At 35.7% G+C, this 16664-nt stretch overlaps 1 protein-coding gene across 3 annotated transcripts in view; it reads right to left on the reverse strand.

Moving 5' to 3' along the window:
* Positions 1-16664, reverse strand: part of FAM172A (family with sequence similarity 172 member A) — a 256713-nt gene that overhangs the window by 119406 nt on the left and 120643 nt on the right. For 2 of the 3 annotated variants that reach the window (XM_058826614.1, XM_058826613.1), the window contains exon 7: positions 8462-8680. The exons of the other annotated variant lie outside the window; for it this stretch is intronic. In XM_058826614.1, the coding sequence (XP_058682597.1) occupies positions 8462-8680 (219 nt within the window). The remainder of the gene's footprint in view (positions 1-8461; positions 8681-16664) is intronic. 3 annotated transcript variants of the gene reach the window in all.

A 16664-nucleotide genomic window follows, 5' to 3' on the forward strand; every position in this document is an offset into this window, starting at 1 on the left:
TCTGCTCCAGTGTTGGCACAGTTTGGCACCCATTAGAGAAAAATCTATTTATGCATCAGACAAACTCTCTAAGTCAGCTAGAGCAGCTCAAAACAGAAAGGGAGAGGAAACAGTGAAAGAACATACAGCAAACAGCAGAAGAAAGGTATTTAAGACAAGTGGTCTTAAATCAAATCAAATGCTGTTATTTTAAGATCTATCACAGCCATAACTCATTTGCTCACTTAAGGCAATACAGTCAGAGCCTGCATGCAGCATCTGAAAGCTTGATGTAAGTCACTGAGGAGAACTTCACACACAGTGCTCACTGGTAATGGATTTAAAGATAATCAACAGTCATTAAATGTAAGCCTATCTTTTTTTTGGCAACCAGTGCAAGGGACACATGATAAATAACAAAACCCTGTCATCAAATGTCTGTTCACTTTTCACACACGAAAAGTGGAGTAGCTAAAGAAATAGGGAGGGATCCTACAAAGTGGAATGTGTGAGAGCAGTTAGCATCAAAGCCTAAGGCCACACCTAAAAATATTTCGGAATTACTTAGGAAGTAAATTTCTTCATTACTTTATTTGATAACTTCAAAATAAATCCTCAGCAAACCAGATCCCAAAGAAATAAACATCTGTCATCTTAATATCTACATATAATTAAAGCTTTTATTTTCCCAGGTTAAGAACAGAGTGGTTGTGACACCACAGTTAATTGGTAATTGTCCACGTTTATAGGACATAGGCTGAACTGGCAAAATCCATGAAATCAGATTATTCAGTTACACAGCAAGTTGAAAAGATAGGAGATAGGAATGAAGAAACAATCTGGAAGGAAACACCAGTCCAAAAGAACACACTGCAGATGCTTACGAAGTACCAGCTGTATTGCCTGAACTAAACACATTTTAAATTCCCTGCTGTATTATATAGCTGGATACACTGATTAAATCTTTGCTTTTGGGAAAAAGAAAACTTTCCAGTCTCATGTATCCTACGTCTGTCATAGTTCGCATTAAGTCAGAGGCCACCTTATGCAGTTTACAGGAGGCAGAGTAGTTTTTGTGTGCTTTGGTGTAGGTAGTGCCTGTATGTACCCTTGCACATGTACTTGCATGATACTTTTCTCACTTCATGTTTTTGCTAGAAGTACCAGACAAGACGATCTCAAACTGCTGCTTAAGAGCCCAGAAAATCTTCCATCTCCTCAACACACACAATTTGTAGTAATTCCAAATGTACATCAATCTCACTTAGTAGTTTCTCTCCAAGCAGTGCCATCTATTGGGAAAACAAACAATTTGAGTTTTACTTGAAAATATTAAAAATATACCTCACTGGGTATTGACAAATTCATTCTTGCCAAGCACTGATCAAAAAAGACAGAGAAAGAGAATGAGAATCCACTGTTAAACAACAAAAGTGTAGAACAATGTGTCTGAACAGCGTGCAGCCCATTGAGGGGAGTAAAGCTGCTACCAACACCACTGTCCACAAAAGACAAAAGCATTTTTGATCAGTTTAGAATCCATTTTTATCCAGAGAGATAGAGATAAAACAAGGATTCAGCTGAGAGAGGAATGGGAAGATTTTTCAAAATTTAGATGAGTTAATGGCTGGAGATAATTGTAAAAGAGGCTTCTTTAGGAATTACTTCTGCCTGGACACTATGGAAATGAAGTTAACAGCTCTGAAGTTGGTAAAAACTGATTTTTCAGGAGTGCTGATCTGATATGGAGTTCTCTAAGGCATAGCAAGAACAAGAGGACAGTTCTAAAAACTCAGAATAAGGCATATTTCTTTGCCTGCAGAGTGATGGCAACAAGCTGATTAAAAAGATCAACCTTGCTCTTGTAAATATGATGCAAATAATTCAAAATAACATCACACAGTATATAAATTCACAAAAAGCAAAGATTTTGGTGAGTAAAATCCTTAACTTGTAAGGATTTAAAAATTAAATTAATTAATTGCTATAATACTTAATTTTTCAAACTTCAGCCACCTATGAATTGCAGGGTAGAACCAATATTTCTTCCTGGGCAGCTTATTCCACATTGTTCCACGCCTCTGTTTCCTCCACTATTTCTAGACCCTTTGGCAGCTGTCACTGCTGCAGGCAGCCAAGCAGCCTACACAGGAACCACCAGATTTATCTTAATCCCGAAAGCTAGATATTTTTTCCCCTTCATATTTTTTTTCCTGAATTTACACTTTGTTTTCTGTAGCAGATGAGGTGAAAACATCCTTGAACTTACTATGCATCCTGTACCCCAGTTCCCTGTCTGCTGACATTCAGTTCCTAGACTCCACAAATGTTTTTTCTGACCTCCATGCACTGCAGTACAGCCCTCATATCCTCCTCTCCAAAACACATAAATATTTCTGGAGGGGTTAGATGGGGTGGTAGAAACAGCTAATTTCTCTATAGAAAAGGGTTATTTTGCAATAATGCCATTCAGCTTAAGAGAGATACAAATATGTAGTTAATTTTTATCATCTTTCACTATATCAAGTGTCTTACGGTTGACTGGTCCCCAAGAAAAAACCATGAAGAATTTACAAGTTTTCAAAAATGTGTATGTTGCCACTTAAGCTCCTGCTAAATTCTTTCTGCTGATTTTCCCAAACATTCTGAAATCTAGTAGCAAAACATGCAACTGTGTGCAGAAGGTTAGAGAATATTGTCCTTGTTCTTGCACATTAGCTAAAATCCTTTAGTTCTGTTAGATAAATGATAAAGGATACCAGCAAATCACAATCTTCACTGGCCCAGAAGACCTAGAAGGTCTTTGCAGTACTTCACTGCAGTCAATCTACAATCAAAAGCAGGCAATATCAGAGTTCAAGATGTTTGAATGCTTTTACTCACTATCGCCTTCAACAAGTACATCTGCATTCTGCTGAGCCAGTTTTCTTCACTATTCCCCCACAAACTGGCCACATTTATGAGGCTGAATACCATCTGAAAGGAAGGAGAAGTCTTCTGAGTTGTGAGTGAGAATCTTTTTTAGCACCATGGGAGCACCATACAGCTCCTGGTGGGAGGAGAGATGCAAGCTGGTTCTTTCTTTTGGAAACTTACATGACTTGCCTCACATTTTAGGAACCGGATCTAACAATGGACACTGTACCAGCATCATGTAATGAATGTCTGAAAGACACCAAAGCTAGATGGTCTTGACTTACTCCTTTTCTTTGATTAAACCATACTTGCGAAATGCAGAACAAAGGGTGGGTATAGTAGAGAGAAGAGCCAGTGGTGCTCTTGAAGAGATACAGAATTCCCCTTCAGTGATTAGCTGAATAGAGCTTTCCAGGATTAGTAGATGCAAAACTTACTATAAGAATTCTTTATAATCTCAGAATTTTTAGAAATACCTAAATTAGCTGTTCAAGCTAAATAGCCTCTGCATAAGTTATTGAACACTAGTTTAAATTCTCCATAGTTTAGCTATTTAATATAAGATGCCTATTCACTGTAGTATGTATAGAATGAAACAGGACATATACATATTCTTCTTGATTTACAGAAACTACTATAAGAACTTAAAGCTTATCTGACCTTTTAGGAATGATGTGGTAGCCTAACTGCAGGTGCTAAGTGTCATGGTAGATATTTGGCTTCCAGCTGCTGCCCCTGGTGGTGCAGGTCTCTGATGGCCCAGGTTTTGCAGGACCAGATCTCTCCAGGTGTTCCTGGAGCACTCAGAATGTCACTACACGTTTATCTTCACCACTTGAACTGCAGTGCCTTCTGAAATCTGAATTCCCAGTGGCCAGCAGTACATGGGGCAAGAACAATGCCATGGTAGTTTCTAGGCAGTTCTCATGAGCTTTTTACTATCAGTATAATTTCTCTGTTGCTTACAAGTGAAGGAGATTTCTTAAGAACATAAGGAAGTAACAGGCTTTAAAAGTGGGCAGAGTAAAACCATGTGGTATTTCAGAGGTATATATAAAGTAACACTGGCAGTTGTAAAAGGGGAAACAAAACAGGCATTGTTTGTTGTAAAAGGGGAAACTAAACATCAGCATGAGACTTCAGAGGCTGAAATCCCGATGCCCACATTTGCCACATTCTTTGCGCTGAACATGTCCCTTACCTCTCAGGAGCTGTTTGCCTAGAGCTTGTCATTTTCTCTCTTCTGGTGGAATAAAAGGCTTATTAGCTTTGTCTCATCAGCAGGCTAATGTAGTCACACAGGCTCTGGACAAGAGCAGGCATGCACTTTGCCAAGTCAAAGGGTAAGTCACTGGCCCAGAGATGGCCACAGGGTGAAACTGGCAGCTGATGGGACTGCAGCTATGTCAGGAAATGGCTCAATCTGCAGTGTGAAAGAAATCCATGGCTCTGAAAGGTCATCCCACACAAGCGGACACTCTGCCGTGACCTTCAGTTAGGCTACGCTTTGTGTCAGCCACACTGAACAATAAGCAGAAATGGCACAACTGTGCTTGCACGCTTGCCAGGATTTCCTGTCTGCCAGCAGTCATTGCTTACTTAACTGTGAATTAAAACAACTGCCTTTTACCACTTTTTCCTAAATAGTGACAAAAATTATCCAGATGTATCCATTTTTAGTAAAACAGATTAACTGGTTGTACATGATCTTTTCCTACTTAATCTCTCACAGAAGATACAAAAATTATTTATGAAAAGTATGTAACATCCAAAATTAATTTAAATAATATGCTGTTAATAAAATGATACTGTTATTTATAGATTTTGCTATAGTAAAAATTATATTTACAATAAGAATTATTCAAGCAGATAAGCTCAGTAGGGGAAAAAAAGGACAAAATTCCTAGCATACAGGCTTTGGAAAGGCTTATCCCTTTTGTCCACAAAACCTGACCCCATTAGTTGGTCTGATAAAAGTAATTCTTCCTTCTTCTTCCTTGGTTGCCTCTTTGATATCCTTCAACTGTTGGGGCAACAACATTATTGCAAATTACTATAAAATTACGGAATTTATACTTTTTCTTTTATAACATTTAAGAATCCACTCAGTATACTTGTTTAAGTGGTGAATGCAGTTTAGAAGGGGGAAAATAATAATTTACATTTTTAAGCATCTTCTAATATAGAAAAGACACTGTCAGTGTGAAAATCTGTAGTGAATGGGAGATGGCTGAGAATGGAAGGAATGATCACGCCACATGTAAGTATGTACGATCTGTTTCCATAGAAAAAGGTCAGAGAGCAACAAATTCTCAGTTTACTTCAGCTGGCTAGGGTAATAAGTTTCTGGGGGGAAAGCATTAGCCCATTAGCATTAGCCCAGAGCAGCCTCTGGTGGTCTAAGAAAAAATGGTAATATTTATACCTAAGGATAGAAATATGTTTTTTAAAAGGATATATGTACATATTTAGCTATTTTACTCAATCCTCCTTTCAACATATTAAAAACCAGATGCTTTTAAAATGACCTGTCAATATGCTTGTTAAAATCTGAACAGTATGAGCATTAAAATTCATATGCATTCATTAGCACATTATATAAAAGTGCTTGTGTTTAATCATTCCATAAAAGTATTATAGTCAATGCTGATTAACAAAAAGTTTTTTTCCTGGTTTGCATTGCTAAAATTGAAATAAAATTTACAAGAATGTTACCGAATTGATGACATTTTCTGTCTTCACTTGTGAATTCAGTTGGCAGATGTTTTCAAGAACAAAAAAATCTGTCTTATTACAAAACATATTAAGCAGGTTTTCCTGCCATAATGTTTGACATGATGTTTATTACCCAGACCAAATCAGTTCCTTTAACAAGCCATAATGTATGCCAGAAAGTACATTATTTCATAGTTAAGAAAACTTCCAGCATGAAACAGTAAGTACTTTGATCTTTCAAGAGCACTACGCTTAACGCATTACATGCTGCCATAGTAGTTTTTATTTATACTCATTTTGTACAAAAATATAGTGCAGTTTGATATTTTGTATTTCAAGATGCAGCTTTTACATATTCTTGAATACCCCAGCTATTGTTTCTACTATGAAAATAAAGAAAATGCTTAAACACAATTACCAAGGAAGAGTTCTAATTCTCCAGTTCTTGGAAAATCTAGCTGCACAAGTGGGAGCAACAACCAGACAGCTTTAATTTGTTCAAATGGCATTTCTTCATTAGATCACAACAGATCTCCACAACCCTATGAAAATAGAACTGAGGATATTTATTCCTGCTGCTTAACAGTCTGAAGCAATTTCTCCAGCGTATTTGATGCAATTATATTTTTCCTTCAGTGTGAGCCCTCCTGTAAGGAAATTTTTTGTCTAGTCTATCCATACTTTTTCCTGCTTGGCAAAGCTGACATAAGGCCTGCTTAGATTTTTCAAAACTCTTTGATGAGATCATTACAAATCACATACAATCTTTAAATATCTCTCTGAGTGATAGCATGTTTTATTTTAAGGGCCTAGTGAGTTAAATGTATGCTACAGTATACAGTAAGATTGTATCTGAATTGCCCTTTGAGATCACCCCAAACCAGCAGCCTGCGGAAGCAAGTCCCTGGGTGCAGGCAGAGAGCAATCTTATGGACTCAAGCATGGGAGGCAAGAAAATTGCAAATATGGCATTGCACCTCTTGCAACCACATACAGACTTAGCAGTTCTGACAACAGAGTAAATGGAACCCTGCTGATGGTCCAGGTTTTTTTCAGGAATTGAAAAGCAAGGTAATTCCATTGATTTGTCCTGCAATATGCTAAAGCAGTTATGTTTTTCTTTCTGTTTCAAAAAACTACCTGTACTGGAGCCTACTAAGAAAAAAAAAATCCAAAATAATCATTTCAGAATAAAACACCATGCTCATCAGAAAATTTCAATTAACTGTCCTGAGGAAGGAGACCACCAACCACACTTTCACTAAAATATATACTACTTCTTTCCTTGATTTGAAGAAAATAAAATAAAGCAAACATCAACAGTCATATTTAAAGCATGAAGCTTAGCAGAAAAGAAAACGGGATGAAACAATATTTTATATTTTGGGGGTCAAGCCTCCTGAAACCAAATTTCATGCCTCATCAGGCAAGAGTCATGAGAAGGTAGAATTGCTAAAAAGGTTATGAAAAAAAGGTTCACTTTCAACAAGGGAACACTGAACCTGCATGCTGACTACACTTCTTTTAAGACAATACAGCAGCACTGTCTACTGGATTCTCATGGACCTTAAGTTAGGACTGGTTGCCCCTCTTAAGAAGGAGGGTTTGGCTAGTGGAAAGAATAGCATCTTATAAAAAAGCTGCAAACAGAAAACACGATGCCTTGCTGGTGATTCTTAATATATATATATGCATTCCTTTGTTTCCCATACTCAGGTATTTTTCAAAAGACAGTAAATATTGATGGTATTAATGACAACCTTGTACCCAAGTTACTAACCCTTCTAACTAGCCAGAACAGTTCTCTACAAAAACTGTTAGGCTAAAAAAAAAAACTGAGAGGGGCATATTAAAATTTATGATGATTCTAACATGTATCTTGCTGGATTTTTCTCTGTTTCTCACCAGAATGACATACATTTTTATTGTTTTACCTTCACTCTGGAGTTTCTAACATATTTTACTGTTGAATGAAAATGCTAACTTTCATAATAAGGGTTTTGGAAATTGTATGACTCAGTCTGGAATGTATAATGCATAGTATGTATATGAAGCAGAATGTGCCAATGTGCAAATAATATTGTTTGTGCCCCCTGCAGAATTAGAAATCCTCGGGTAGCTCTGTTATAATGATCCCATGCTGGTAGCATTACAAAGTGCAAAGGTTCACTGAGTCAGAAAAGGGCAAGGGACAGAGTTTCTTCATCATACCATTCTCAAATTATACTAGCTTAAATATTTATTAATATATTAGCAAGTTTCCCCCTTTATCTGCCTTCAAAAGTTTCGCTCAAGCACAATGGATGGCTGCTCATATAAAAACAACACATTACGGGGTAAATTTGCCACCACACAAGATGAACACTGTTATTTTCCACAATACATTATTAATTAGGCAGGTGATAAAAAAGTATCAGGCTGTAACTACTGCCTCCCCAATATAATACAATATAATACAATAAATGCATACATAACATATGAAGCTAGTATGTTGGCTAAGCTTCACTAAAAAGTCTTTCTTATGAATACCTCTGTTTATAAAATGGTTTTTAGAAAGTCTTTCCTAAGTAATTTCTTTCTTGATAACACCAGTGAGTTCCTCTGGGGTTTACTTGAAGTTTCCCTTTGAAATCAGAAAGAACTTTTTTATAACAGTTCCAAAACATCACAATCAATAAAGGACCAAAAATACCAATAGAATAAATATCCAGAAACTCTATATAAACTCTTGAATGTCCTCTCAGCAATGTATTTGTTTTTAACAAAGCATGGTATTTATTAGCCAATATAGTCAGTAAACATACACATATGCATCACTAAAGATGGGCAAACAAAACCAAAAGAAACTTACTCTAATATAGATCTGCATAGTTTCTTTTTCTTTTTGTGGATTTCGATACTTTTCATAGAAGTCACGTCGCTTCTTTGTTTCCTTCTGTATTTTATCTTTTCTTTCTCTCTTTTCTGCAGGTTCATCTGAGATATCAGAAGACAGCTGTATTTGGGCTTTTGTCTTCTCAACTTCAATATAGTTCTCATTGGGATTCAGAACTATTACTCCATAGCCTTCCTGTTTTAGAAGAGAGTCACACACACACACACACACAAACAAGTAGAAATGTGAAAAGGGAAATTTAATGCTTGAAAATGCTTTGCATTTACTTTAATGCTCTTTAGAACTTTTTTATTTATTTCAGCAACTTCACACAACATCATTTATAGAAGGATTTTTAAGAATAATCTGTCATTAAAGAGATATTGATGTGTGAATATGTGCATGTACTTATGCTCATACACATCTCTCAGCATCAGAAAAGTTGCCTGTTTTACCTTTAAAATAATTTAATATGTTGTTTTATTCATAAGCACTTTCTATGACTTTTTCAGAAAACAAGACAGGAACTAAAAGCAAAATGTCGCTTTAAGAACTCTACATAATAATGAATAAAAAGCTTTATGCTCAGCCAGAAAAAAACCTTTAAAATAAAAAGGATTGAGAGATTTTATATATAAAGATAGATACATTAAAGAAAGCATGTGAAAATTATTCACCACATTTTAAAACAGTAAAACCTTTTGTCTAGGTGACAATAAGCATACTATGAAGAGGCAAATAGCAGCAGTAACAATGAATCAATACCAAAAACTGATTCAGTGGTGTTGCTTACAAGTCAACTCTTTATGGTGGGCCTGACTTTTTAGTGCATCTTTTAATCTGCTGTAAAAATGCACTGGGATTATATTGTATATTCAACAAATCCAGAGCAAATTTGGGACCTGCAGGATACTTCTGAGCATATAAGGTACATTTTTATGCCTCAGGAAATGAGCTGGATGAAAAAATATGAATATATGAATGAGAAATAAATCTTGAATAAATCAGCCAATCAAATTCTTTGATTTTTAAATGATGGCAAATCACAAAAAATCATAATATTTGCGAAAGATATAATTGCAAATGAAGGGAAAAAAGAGAAGCATGTGCATTTAACAGATATGTCCCTAAAGTTAACATGGGTTCCCAGTCAAAATCAAGCTATCCTTTAGAAGTAAATTTTAATAACGACTTACTTTTTGGAAACATCTAAATTAATTATCAAATGAAACAGCTTTATTCAAGCTTTTGACTTGGTGTTTCATTTTGCACTTGGTCCAGACATGAGGCTCAAATACCTAGTTGCCCAGAGCAAAACAAGTCCACCCCAACAAAGGATACTTTATTTGGGCTTGCTTTATTCTAATCTGTAGAGCCATTCACAAACCTTGTAGCTCTTTGTGGCCACTGTCAGGTAGACAGATTGTCACTCAGTGATTTTCTACAGTTGGACACACTCGACTAGTTATCAAAATCACATCTGAAGGGAGTGCCTAACCCTTATCCTTGTGCCCTTCTCCAGTGTCTGCCGTAGCTTCTCCACCCACCAAAAACCAAGTTAAAGGGTGCAGTTGCACTCTGCTAAACAAGGTGAAATAGAGGCATTCAGGATACTACCTCTGGAATAAGCAATGTAGTCAAAAAAGGTCACAACAGGCCAAAGAGAAAATTGTCTCCTTGTTAGATGCAGCACCATAAGCAGTTTCCTGTCACATGATTCCCCTACCCTGCCTGCCATGAATTCAACTGGGATAAATACAAACAAGCAGACAAAAATATAAATAAACAATAGAGAAAGGGTAAAAGAAAACAGAAATTGAAAGACAAATTTTAAAATCTATTCACATCATGCCCGGCCATATTAATGCACAGTGCTGTACTGTAAGCACATGAATTTTACAGCTTGGAAAATGTCAAGGGTTAAACTTCATCATGGAGAAGAATGTGGCTTAGAAACATTCCTAAACTGTACATCTCAGATGAAAGGATAGTTTTAGAGCCTGCTACTGCTAGAGTTTTTGCAGCACTTGGCAGGCTGGTAGTTTCGGGGCGCTTCATCTTCTTGACCTGCTTGTTTTGATTAGAGATGTTCCGTGTATTGATTTGTTTTGTTTTCTACACCATGAAAAATGCAAAATTCATGTGTTTATTACAGATCTAGAAATGTTACAGGGATTTGAAACTCTGTGCACTTCAACCTGATCACAAAACAGTCACACAAATCATCAAAGAAGTGGAATTTGTCTAAGTTATTGATTATGTAACTTAAAATTACATGACTCATTTGTCTCATTTTATGAGGACACAATGTCAATTTTTCACATAGACATCAAAAGGTGAAATATGATTCTATTTTTAAATTCACTATTTTATAAATCAACTAAAGGATTTTTATTAAATATATTTTAAGCACTGTAACATGACTCCCTTTATATTTTGTTACAATTTCTCCCAGATAGCAGGCCTTTCCTGTCAGCAGAATTAAAATAATGAATTAATAACTGAACTAAGATTTTTTTTCCCCTCTATTATAGGAAAAGTCTTTCTCTTTGGTAAGTAATCTCTTTTTCGACTGTTTTGCTTATATGATATGGTGTATCTCCTTTTCCCTTGTACTTCTGCATCCTAAATTTAAAGAAGAAAACAATGGTACCAGAACGAAGATTTGAGAGTAATATATAAAAGTCAACATGGAAAACCAAAATTACTGGTAAAACATACTCAATTACAACCTCTCTCATTCAGCCTTTATCTGAGCATTTTCTATTGAAAATAAATACTCTGCTCTAAATAACATCAGTGTAAACAATATGGCTTTTAACTTAAATGAATTTTAAAAAATGTAATTTATGTAGGCATAGATACACCATTAAAGTTTAGTGCAATCAGAAAATTTAAAAAAAAGGTGGAGCTCTAACGCAGTGAATTTGAGAAGTGTGCAAGTCAGTGCAAACCTCAGAACACAGCACCACTAACATCTTAAAAAAGCCCTTTAGCAAAATTTAATAATTGACAAGATACAGTCTTTGGCATAAATGCTAAGAAACAACTCTTTGCAGGCAGGATTTTTTTAATCTTTTTTTCACCATATACAGTATCTTTATGCTAGAAAGTATGAAATGTGTTATTATTATGTATTACTTTGCTATTTGTTAATTTGGTGCTAGTGCAGTTATACCAAACAAATCAATGTCACTAAAAATACCAATTTCAGCCATGATGAGCTTACATCATTATTAAAACATAGTGACCTATGACTTACTTAAGTACCAATCATCCAGGAGGGTTTCTAAATCTTGTCAGCCCCTGTGGTATTAGGTGGTATGCAAACATTAGGTAATAACAGTAGTTTTCAACATAATAATAGTAGTTCTCAATGTAATAGTCTTCTGTGTGACCAGTGTGCACAGAAAGAGAAACCACTCTCCAAAAAGTTTTTGCACTGTAAAAAGCTAAGCTTTAAGGACACTATTCCCCCATCCCCATCAATCTTCAGCCATCAGTGTACCTGTGATAAGACCTTATAATTATGGCAGACACTGACAAATGGAACTCCCAGCCTCTAATCTACAAAATTACAGTTTCTCTCTCAGACTAAAGCACCCAATTAACATCTCTTACTTTCACGTGGTAATGCTTCAAGGTAAGCAAAATTTATTCTACACTAAAACTCCTACCATTCTCTAGGTTGCTGCTTCTGGAGGCTGAGGATTGTGATGATGAAAAGAAAAGTGGGCTTACTAAGTCACGAGTTGGAAAGAATCATGAATCTCAGTCACAATACATATACTACTAAAAACAACGCAGAAGGGCTTTTTCCATTGTAATATATGAGCCAGAAATGGGGCAATACTTTCTGTCTCCTACTGGAAGTTCAAGGGGGTAAGCTTAAAAAAGATAGCCTCAAAGTATTTGAGGTAAATTCCAAATCTTTTGAAATCTCACCTGACTGGCAAATGACTGAGACGAAATTGTTCAGATCTATTGGATGGATCATATTAATCCATCAGGGTGGATACCACATGGCACAAGAGAGGTCAGAACCAGAGAAGTATCTTTTGACCTATGTAACCATCTTTTTGGATTGTGAGTGAGGATCTGAAAGAGATCATTTTCCTACACTTGATCAACCTGAATTTTCAAGTTCAGTTTTCTATTTGGATGGTTGGCAGAAAGACCAGAATTAATTCCTTGAGGAAATGCAACTCAAAGCACTCTGCTCTTAAACCTGCCTGTGGTAAAAACAGACACAGCAGTGTCCATTCATCTTTCTGAAAGAAGTATGCTCTGTTCATTTCCCATCTTTACTGTGAGAAGGGTACATCTATGTCACTATTGCGACACTGTAGGTGCAACAGCAGGATGAGGTCATGACAGCCAATCAGAAGTCACTAGTGAAGCGTTAAAGTAAACATAGCTGTTGGAGATGCAGCTCAGCTTGAAAAATGCCCCCTCCATTATTTGAGCAATTTTCTCAAGACGTGACCTGTGACTGAAACGCCTGAAATGTCAGTTGATTCTGCTTTCTGTTTCCACCCAATGTACATTTTGGCAAATGCACCCTGCTAACACTACGGTATTTCCATCCCAGATATACCTCGGCTGTCTGAATTCCAGCACTGCGTCCAAGTGCGTAAAAATGCCATGCTTCTGCCAAACACACTTTGTCCCGCTAAGTTCCAAACTTAAAACAGCTCATCAGGTTAGGCAGGAAAAGAAAACGTACCACAAAAAGATTTTAGAGGACCACCTGTTGTCTATTATTTTTACATAGCACTTACTCATAAATCATAACACAGGGTAATTAATCAAGCTGTCAAAGAGAAGGTCAAAGGTTATGTGGGCGAGTCAGAAGGTCATGCATGGGCTGATAGAGGTCAGGGTCACACTGCATTCCTCATTATCAAGTTGGGATGAGAGACGGCCCAAGCAAACAAAAGTGAAAGCAGATGGAGAACTGAGTGGATAAAAAAGAAGAGAAAATTTCACAAACAAAAAGAAGTGGAAGAATGTGAGTTACCTTCAAACAAGGAGAACAGAGCAGAAATACACTGAGATATTCTCAAAAGACCGCACATAACACAAAGAAACTACAGTTCGATTATTTAAATACACTTATTATAACTTTCCATCAAATTTTTTTGCAATTATTAAGCAACACCACAAAATATGTGTGGTAGATTTGGTTCCATTTCACATCTGAAGCCAATATTTTCAAGGTGAATTAGACAAAATGAACTTATTACTGTGATTAATGCAGATGGATATGTAAAATTGCTTCTAAATGCTTAAGTTTATTCCTTTTTACAGCTACAACCAATAGATGTTCAATAAAGAAGTTAAAACTTGCTTGAATGATGTATAAAGAACTGTACTTTCATATACACAAATCTTTAAATACACAAAGCATCATAAAACTCTTTCTAGATGACATAGCAGTTATAAAATATTCTATCATTACACTGACCTGAATTAGATGCAGAATACTGTACAAAATTAGCTGTCACCCTTTCCTCAAAATCTTTGTTAATCTCATTTTGAATGTTTGCAGCTTTATCAACACATGCATCAATGTCAGCTCCTCGGTTACTGAACCGCTGTACTTGGAAGAAGATATAATTAAAATGTTTTGGCACAGAAAAGGTGAAATTGTATCTTCTCCTGGTCCCTGAGGAGTCTGTAAAACATGTAGGATATATTGACAAACACACACCCTTGTCTAGAGCCCTGACATCCCAGGTCACCCAGCTGCTATTTATTTCAAAACATTCACTTTACACTTATCCAAACTGCCACCTGCTGTGTAACTAACTTTTAATGGATATTGGAGCTATAGAAACAATAAACTCTTCATTTCCTTTCTGTTACTGCTTTCTAATTCATCACTGTATTACGTCCAAATCTATTTGCACGCAGAATTGTATTTATCTTTTTTCACAATCTTTACGCTGGAAAATATTAAACATGCCATTACTATGTCTTACTTTAATATTTGCTAATTTGGTCCAAGTGCAGCTATACTAAATAAATGAATGTTCAAGGCTACAAAACCCCACCAGAAAAGCTGTTCGTGTATTTTGAGTTTACTGCTGAAAAGTTTTGAAAAGAATTAATGTTTTACATCTCTCTATAATTAGCAACCCAAATATGTCTATGTGTTAGTTCTGCAACCCTGTTTTATGCTGTTTGTTCACAAGGTCAAAACTGAATAAAAACATCCATGAATTAAAAGGATTTTTACATCCTCAGTTTTTTACTGTATTCTTTATAGAGAACTTCCATGCCTTTACAAGCACCAGTTACACTAGGATTTGCAGCAGAAAATTATTTCTCATGGCAAATGAGACGCAAGAAACTATGCTATAGCATTAATTTAATTTTGTGAATTAACAGAAAGAACTATGTTCACATTCAACTACTGCTTCTAACATTGTTTAATAAACATCAGACCCACCCCCTCTCCCTGATGTGAGATTTGGGCTATTTGTAGAAATCACTGGAGACTGAATGGAAGTGAATCCACCCCTGCCATGCAGGCAGGATACTGGGCTGCAAATGATCTGTCCACAACAACTTCCCAGGCTGTAAAACCAGATTCTGCTTTTCTTCACTAAGTGCAAACAGCTTTGGGGTCCATACAACCTGCAAAAGAATGAACCCACCAGTTTGCCCTCAAGATATCCTATAGGAACCCCTTCTGTAATTAACGTCTGTACTCTAGAAGTTCATTCTCTCCCCTACTGCTTTAAAAAACTATTTTAAACTCTTTTCCAACAAAAAATTTCAAATGCTTCAGAGAGATACAAGAAAGAACTAAGATTTAAATTAAAATGTTATTTACATTTAAATATAACTTTCTGAAAGCAACAAACCATAAATAAAGAAAATAAAATTATTTTAATAAAGTCCACATGCATAACAAATAATTATTGACTCTAATCAATCCATCGATAAGAAAGCCTAGGAGAATATGATGAAGTTATGCGCAAAATAAGTACAGAGGCAGAGCTGGATTGCAGGACTTTTTTAATATTTCTATGGTATTTCCAGGTATCCCACTGGCTGAGAGTAAAAGTTCTCAACTGCAAATTCATTTTTCAATACGCTTTGCCCCCTCCCTGAAAATGTCACAGAATGTCTTGATTATTCTCATTAGCAGTTCATGATGAATATACCCCCAATAGTCATTGTGTATTTTCTATGTAACAGAACATGAAAAAGTAACAATTTATTCTACAATAAACCTTATTTCCTTTGCTTTTGTACTAGCATAAAATCTTTGTTAACACCTTCTTTTTCTGAAATCCAGATATTTCAATGGGCTCAGGGTTTTTCCTGATTTGTAAAATATTTAGCTTGAAGAAAGGCAACCCAAGATGTCAAGATCTTATACTTTACCTTTCATTTCCAGAAATTTATATGTATTAAACTACCTTGGGAAAAGATTAAATGCCAATCCCTTGGTAGATCTGTATTTCAGTATTCTAAATGAAAAACACATCATGCACATAAGTGTTTTCTGTAAAATATAGAAGTTATCCAAAGTCTTGAAAGACAACTTCCATTTAGTGTTTTGTGACCAGAAATCCTCTATCTCAATAAAAGGGAATTCAGCTGCTTTTAGTATGTGCATATATTCACTAATTCCCTGAGAAAACAGACAACAGTAAAGCTTCTGGTCTGTACCTATCTTCAACAAACAGGTGCAATTCAGTACATTGATGCTCCTTCCTTCCCACAGTGACCTTCCCATGTCAGAAGACCTTCTTATACTTCTGCTAAATAATTTAATTACTTATGAGTTATGGTTTCTTTGTAACCTTTTAAATTACTAACTCATTAAAATGCAGAAATATGCAAAACATGATGTCACTGGGTCAAACAGCTGTGTTGGTAAAATTGTGGCTGTGGAAGTCCCTAAGAACATAAAAATATTATAATTTACATTGCTCATTATATGGCAAAAACTTTTTAAACAGATTAACATTATAATCACAAAATGCTACACTACCTCATAGTAACAATTCTCTTGACCTCCTTTGACCCTTCTGTATACATAAAATACAGCTTAAAATATTTTTGTTAATATGTTCTAAATTAAAAATATCGGTGAAAAACACCATGTAAAATGCTGATATACTCGGGACTCTAGAAAAAAATAACTCTCAAATTCTCTTTG

This window comes from Poecile atricapillus, chromosome Z (genome assembly GCF_030490865.1).
Source record: "Poecile atricapillus isolate bPoeAtr1 chromosome Z, bPoeAtr1.hap1, whole genome shotgun sequence".
Classification (NCBI taxonomy): Eukaryota; Metazoa; Chordata; class Aves; order Passeriformes; family Paridae; genus Poecile; species Poecile atricapillus.